At 34.2% G+C, this 7,264-nt stretch overlaps 2 protein-coding genes across 3 annotated transcripts; one reads left to right on the forward strand and one right to left on the reverse strand.

Annotated features, from left to right (window-relative positions):
* Positions 1-316: 316 nt before the first annotated feature.
* LOC139875346 (uncharacterized) lies at positions 317-1,063 on the reverse strand. The gene has a single exon (XM_071862685.1). The coding sequence runs from the start codon at positions 1,061-1,063 to the stop codon at positions 317-319; it is 747 nt and encodes a 248-aa protein (XP_071718786.1).
* Positions 1,064-2,276: 1,213 nt separating this feature from the next.
* Positions 2,277-7,048, forward strand: LOC139876761 (ATP synthase subunit gamma, mitochondrial-like). Of its 2 annotated transcripts, XM_071864135.1 has the most exons (9): positions 2,277-2,511; positions 3,202-3,245; positions 4,106-4,258; positions 4,571-4,684; positions 4,780-4,907; positions 5,203-5,325; positions 5,410-5,529; positions 6,115-6,236; positions 6,720-7,048. In XM_071864135.1, exons 1-9 carry the CDS (start codon positions 2,408-2,410, stop codon positions 6,787-6,789), a joined length of 978 nt encoding a protein of 325 aa, XP_071720236.1. In that variant the 5' UTR covers positions 2,277-2,407; the 3' UTR covers positions 6,790-7,048. The 2 variants fall into 2 exon arrangements, with proteins under 2 accessions (XP_071720236.1, XP_071720237.1); XM_071864136.1 differs by lacking the exon at positions 6,720-7,048 and having other exon boundaries at positions 6,021-6,154.
* Positions 7,049-7,264: the final 216 nt, after the last annotated feature.

Genomic DNA, 7,264 nt, shown 5'->3' on the forward strand with positions numbered 1-7,264 from the left:
ACGCTATATCCAGAAATAACCTTAGATCTAATCTGTTAATGCACTAGCTCCCAAGTGATATAGTTTCGGTCGTGACTTCGAAATGCGGTAGAATACTAACATATTCCAAAAACATAACATGTTTTAACATTGTTGTAAGCAAGTAAACAGAATGCAACAATGACAAGCAATTAAAAGCTTGAACAAAATTTATATATCATGATCAATGTCTTGAACACGTATAACAAAATTCGTAATCAAATTTATTGTTGAAAACTATATCATTTGAACTCAATTGCAGTGTACTAACAATATATGATTCATCTAGGGAACACTATCAATAAAGAGCAATAACAAGCAATCCTAGAGAAGCGACACCGATACACAAATACGAAACAACATTCAACCTCACAAAAAACACATTCAAATTCTTAGCAACTTGAAGTGTAAGTGTAAGAATCTGCAACCTACCTTGTTCCTCCATTTTCCTGAAAAAACTCATTGGCTTCAACGATCTACGCAGCAACGAAAATGGCAACCCGAATGCCAAACAGCTCTGCACGGACACTTCAGGGATGGGACTACCCCTGGTAACATATGAAATCCAGGCCCCTAAACTCAACTGAAACAAACCCAATAGTGCTAAACTTTTACTAACTGTATAAACTGTCTTGAACATTTCATCAAGCACTTGGCGGGTCTCATTAGCAAGTGCAGAAACATCACGTTCAACAGTTGGCCCAGTGATCTCTTGATGCTTAAAATCTTCAAGGGTTTTGTTTGCATTCTCATTTGGTTTCTGGGTTTCTGCAGAATCAGGTTGAGGAGTTGAGGTTGATAAGAATTTGGGGGTTTGAAAGATATAAGGGTTTAAAGAATGGATTTTGAAATTAGGGTTGAAACTGGTATTTGATCTGATTGAAGTGTGATTAAAAGTAGTGCAATTGGAAGTGATATTTGAGAAAGATCGACGAGGATGAATAGGGCTTAGATGGTTTGAAGTGGGGTGAAGTGAAAATAGAGCAGATGATGAATTAGGGTTTAGAATCTTGGATGCAAGTCTTCGAGAGATTGTGGACGCCATTGATGTGGTGTAATGTGTTCGCGCAACTGCGGTGGTTCAGTATGAAGGTTTTCTGATTCTTGCAAGATGTTTGGATATATCAATTCCCTATATACTCATCATCATTTTTTTCATCGAAAAACAATTTTTTTAATTTTAAATTTAAAGTAAAATTTTAAACGAAAAAGAAAAGAAAATAAACCTCTTAAAAATTAGTACTAGTACAAGTTTGAAAGTCAGAATCAAGCTAAGCCAACACAGTTAGTCAGCGATTTAGGCACATTGGGAAATCATATCCTCCCTCCTTCCCACCACAATGCTCACATTTTACTTTGTATTTCAACCAATGAGAAGATGTTATTGTGGAGAGAAAAGATTTCTGATTAGTGGAGAATGAAGTTAGTGAGATTTACTAAAACTGTATGCAAAAAGAAAGTGGACACTTGTGGTGGAACGGAGGGAGTACTAAGAAACCCATGGGTTGTTTACATTTAACTTATTGGGTTGAGGTGTGTTGATAGATTACTCGATCACTACATTGAGTTGTTTACTTCGGGATTAATAAATTAACTTATCTTGCTGAAGAGCTGTCTCAGTGACCACAAAATCGTATGGATTGCTTTTAGTTAAAGGTTAACGCGTGGTGCGTGTTGAAGCTGTTCTTGTACCTGAATTTTGAATGGTCATATTTTTTGACTCGTACTTCTGATTTTGTCACCTTTTTTTTTTTTTTTTTTTTTGAAATCATGTATTTTTCGAGATTTATCCATTGGCAAAAGACCGTATGCAGTTTGTCCAAATTTTTTTCAAAATAAGGCCTCGAAGACCTTCAATTATTCCATATTTTATTTTGACTTTTAAACGCACCATGCCTTATTTTGAAGACCTCGAGGACTTATTTCGAAAAATTCGAACTACGAGTAAATAAATACGATCATTCAAAGTTCTGGCAAAACAAGCACCACACACCGTGCGTGGTGCGTGTTTGCGAAAAAAAATCGTTGTCTCGCTGAATATCAGGTTTCCACGCATCATGCATTGTTAGAGGTTGTTTTTGCAATTATGATTTTTCTAAGAGACTATTGTTAAACACTTTCTAAAATGAGGTTTATTTTGACAAATTTTCCATTAATTTACATAGGTACACCACTGATAAGTAACTGGGCTCAAAAGCCCACTTACATTTGAGTTAAGAGTTAATGGTTGATAGGCCTAAAGAATCGGATCCATTTCATTTCACCTGAGTAGCATCAAACAAGTGAAACAACATCAAGTTCGCAGCCATTTTATCAAAACATTCAAACCCTAACTTTAGATCAATCAGTTTAATTGATCGATCTGATTTGTGCCAAATCGATTAATCAAATGGCGATGGCTGCAATTAGAAGAGAAGGAAGACGGTTAACACCTCTTGTTTCTTCTCCAAACCCTACCTTCAATGCGATTCGATCCACTCTCGCTCCCTCTGAGTAAGATATTTTTTTTTAATTTTAATCTGTATACGTATATGTTTATTATAGTTACGATCTTAATTTGTGTTGAACTTTTAAGTGGTTGCAAAACTATGTGCTGGATTTGGATGTTATATACTTATTCATTTTTAGGATCCAAATTCATTACATTTGACCTAATTTTTTAGTTTGTCTTAAATTAATAAGTGATTCCGACGTTAAAAATTTGGTAATAATAATGAGTTTTGGAATTTCGAAATTGTTCGAATTTTGTGTACTTAGTTGGTGATGTATAAGTTGCAGGGATGTTAAAATCATGTTGTTTGAAGATTATTAGCTGTAAAATTAGAAACATTAGTGGATTAAATAGAACCATATATAATAGATTAGATATAACTATATAAGTGTGTTCTTGTCCCTTATGTATAAGTAAATGGACATGGATAAAATTTTGAGCTCCTTGCACCGTGATTCTTTTTAGTGGTAAGTTGCTGAATTATTCATTGTGTTTATCAACTTGGTCACACACAAATAATTACATATATAAGCGATTTCATAAAATATCTCACGCATGAGTTCTGCAGGTTACTTTTGACCACAAGGGTAACCTTCCTTTGCTTTCATAAAATATAAACGTGTTTGTATACTTTTTATGAAGCTGCTTTTTCTCAGTTATTGACTATTAAATGTTTGGTTGATTACGTGCAGGGAGCAGATGGGTCTTGGGGTTCGGTCCATTTCTACTCAAATTGGTAATGCCATAACAACGTTTCGTTTTCTTTTTTACATTTCTTGTCTTCATTAATAGGGTTCAGGTATTCATGCCAAATATGTCAGAGGCTTAAGGCGCACTAGCGAATAGGTTATTAGTTTATTTAGGTAGAGACTAGACACATTATAGAATCACAATGAGATGTGCGCCTTGGATGAGCCCGGATTTTTAATTAACACGACTATGAAATTTATCTGTTTATTTGACCTTTTTTAAAGTTAGCCTTTTTTTTGGCTTTATGACTCTTGGGAGGTTTAAATCTAATAAATCTGTTGGGCCATCGGGAGTATGAATTTAATAAGGAGGTTGATTAAATTGCACTTGATGATGACGATAATAAACTCTTAGGCTGTTTCCAATCCTTCCCTGGCGACCAAAAAATCTGACCTAAGTTGTATTGGAACCTTAGACGACTTGCAAGGATACATGGGGCCCAAACTCTAGGTTAACTTGATGATGACGATAATGTTACTGATAACGATGAGTGATGGACTGATCACACGAGCTTTAAGGATACGTTTACAATAATATATTGTTGAATGTTTTAGTTTGAATAAACGTTTTAGTTAACTTGTAGTCTAGTGACTAATTTTCCTTCTATTTGTTACTTAATACTCCGTATATGTTATGCACGGCACTATTATTGTGTTGCATTATTGGTTCCCTATTACTTGAAATTCTAAGTACTTTAATGGTATATAATATTTATTTATATACATAATTATAATGATATAAACTATAACTATTTAAATAGGGGGATACTCTTTGACAACTTTGATTCATGCATTTGATATGTAGTTCTTTTCTCGAGTTTTTATGATGCTAATGTTATTTGAGCAGTTAGAAATCGTATGAAGAGTGTTAAGAATATTCAGAAGATCACAAAGGCCATGAAGATGGTTGCAGCTTCAAAGCTAAGAGCAATTCAAGTCAGAGCTGAAAATTCTCGTGGACTTTGGCAACCATTTACTGCTCTCCTTGGTGACACTCCAAGTATGTCTTTCACATCTCTCTCTCTCTCTCTCTCTCTCTCTCTCTCTCTCTCTCTCTCTCTCTCTCTCTCAGATTTACTACGAGATGGGTGGGTATTATATTCTAATGTCAAAATCTTCAAGTCAAATTAAAGATAATATAGATGAAAGTTTAGTTATTACTATCATTGAACGGTACTACATAGCACTAAAATTTGTTTTAATCATCATTGCACACAAACAGAGTTATATTCTTACCATAAAGCGAGAATAGTGCATGTTTTGTAACCCCGACTGTTCAAGTTTTTTGTCTATTATTGTTCTTTTTTACTAGGCGTGAATGTGAAGAAGAATGTCATAGTCACTATTTCTTCGGACAAGGGTCTTTGTGGTGGTATTAACTCTACATCTGTAAAGATAAGCAGAGCTCTTCACAAGATCAATGCTGGTACATAATTAAGACCACGTTCTCATTTGTCTAAAATCTTGATGTCATATTCTCATTGGATATTAGACTTAAATCATTTTGATATATTTATCTAGGTCCTGACTCAGAAAGTAAGTACGTCATTTTGGGAGAAAAGGGAAAGGCCCAACTGATCCGTGACTCTAAGAAAGACATCGAGCTGAGTATGACCGAATTGCAAAAGAATTTTCTCAACTACACCCAGGTATTCTGAAAATTTGCTTTTATGTTACAAACATTGTATCCAGTTTGAGTGGGTCCAGTATCTGAAAGTATGAATGGATATTCTTGAAAATCTGCATATGCTTCCAAATTCGTATAAAGTTTGATTTAGGTGTCTGAAAACAACCAGTATTTGAATCTATAACAAAAATTCTGGTAGATTCTTTGTAAGTTCTATTATCGTTGAAACGTAGTTTGTTATTAATTCTTTGTTGTTGTTGTTGTTGTTGTTGTTGTTGTTGTGGTGTGTGTGTGTGTGTGTGTGTTTGTGTGTGTAGGTATCAGTTATTGCAGATGACATCTTGAAGAATGTGGAGTTTGATGCTTTGAGGATAGTATTTAACAAGTTTCAGTCAGTTGTCTCGTTTCTTCCTACAACTGCAACTGTGTTGTCTCCTGAGGTAAATAAAGTGTTTTGAATTATAACATGTTACAATTATTATTTACTTATAATAAATTAATAATTAGATATTGTTTTGTTACAGATTGTGGAAAGAGAATCTGAAGCTGGTGGAAAGATTGGTGATCTGGATTCATATGAAATTGAAGGCGGTGAAACCAAGTCTGAAGTTCTTCAAAATCTTTCCGAGTTTCAGTTTTCATGTGTAAGCCTTAACTGTTGTAACATATTTAACCCATACCATTATTGCACAATGTTGATTAAGTAGTATAATTTTGGCCTTTGTTGTTTTGATATACTCTTGCCAAGTGGAAGTCTTAAAAAATTGGCTAGTACTTTAGGGGAAAGAATATTTTTGAAATCTCCAAAATTCATTTCAATAATTGACGTAATACTGTAACTTTTGCAAACCAGATGCAAATCAGATCATGTTTCTTTAATTAGAGTATTTTTGACGATAATTTCATGTATTTTCTATAGAATATTTTTGAGTAGAACGGTAGTGTCAGTATATTAACAAAATACTGAATTTAAAGTGTAATTATATTTTGGGGCAGATTGAGACAATTTTTAGGTCAAAGTTCTACAAACATTGTTTAAAAAATTCAGAAGTAATTCATTTTGGTGTTCTAGTATCTAGAGTTGCTTTATTTAATTTAAAGCGGTCACTTTTTTCTCATCATATATATTTTGCAGATTTACGTCCACGTTATTTAAATGATGTTGCATTAAAGGTTTGCACGTTTTCATCCAACCTTAATTAATCAGAAGATTGTTGTGAGTGAATCAGGTGATGTTCAATGCGGTATTGGAGAATGCATGCAGTGAACAAGGAGCTAGGATGTCTGCCATGGACAGCTCCAGCAGAAATGCTGGTGACATGCTTGATCGACTTACTCTTACATACAACAGGTTCTTTTTATATATATGTCTCTCTCTGACTCAGTCATGTACACGCGCGCGCACACACACACACACACACACAGTCATGCATACACACACACAGTCATGCACACACAAAATACAAACCATGTAAAAAACTGACATATAGATCTCCGACTTGTTAAACTTGTTAATTGCTACAAATTTGCTAAAATTGAGATATTTCAAGTCCCATGAGCATGTGAAAATGGCCCAAATTGTATTCAAATGCTTAGAAAGTTAGAATGTTGTGAATTACGTTTTGAAATATTTAGATGGTTATTTTAACAAATATTATTTGTAGTTGTATTTGATACATTTGTTTTATAATTGTTCGCAAAATTTGGAAAAATGAGTGTTTGTTGTTTAGGGATTTTGGTGTGCTTTTTTAAGGCCCTTGTGCAAATATTTATTTATATTAACTGAATGATACTTCGATATGCTTATCTCTCCATTATTATCTCATGTTACCAGGACTCGTCAAGCATCAATCACAACTGAACTTACTGAGATTATTTCCGGAGCATCTGCGTTGGAGGGTTAATTCTTGTGTTTTTTTTCTTACTTTTGTTTGAAAAGCCGGAAGGTATCAAAATAAAACCATACGTCGGTTGAAATTATGAAAATAATCTGGTCTGGGTTTTGTATTCTATCAGGGGCGAATGTGTCTTTATGCAATTAAGTTTTGTGAGGTTTTCTCATTGTTGTTATGAATGGATGGGATTGAGCAAACGTCGTTTTGCAACGATCATGTATGTTTCGGTCATTGATTATGATGAAAAAATGTTTCATTCTTACGTGGAGCTAAATCTAAGATCATTGCTTCTTTTTGTCCTACGATAGATATAGATAGGAAATACCATTTTCAACATAGTTTAAGGACATTAGAAACTTAACGTGGTCACTGTGATCCATTTCAGGGCCGGTCTCGAGAATTTAAGGGCCCGGAACGAGGTAAAAAAAAGGCCCCTAGGCCTTAACGAATAATATAAACTATTTAAAAAAATACACTTTCGGTC

Source organism: Rutidosis leptorrhynchoides, chromosome 11 (genome assembly GCF_046630445.1).
Source record: "Rutidosis leptorrhynchoides isolate AG116_Rl617_1_P2 chromosome 11, CSIRO_AGI_Rlap_v1, whole genome shotgun sequence".
Taxonomy (NCBI): Eukaryota; Viridiplantae; Streptophyta; class Magnoliopsida; order Asterales; family Asteraceae; genus Rutidosis; species Rutidosis leptorrhynchoides.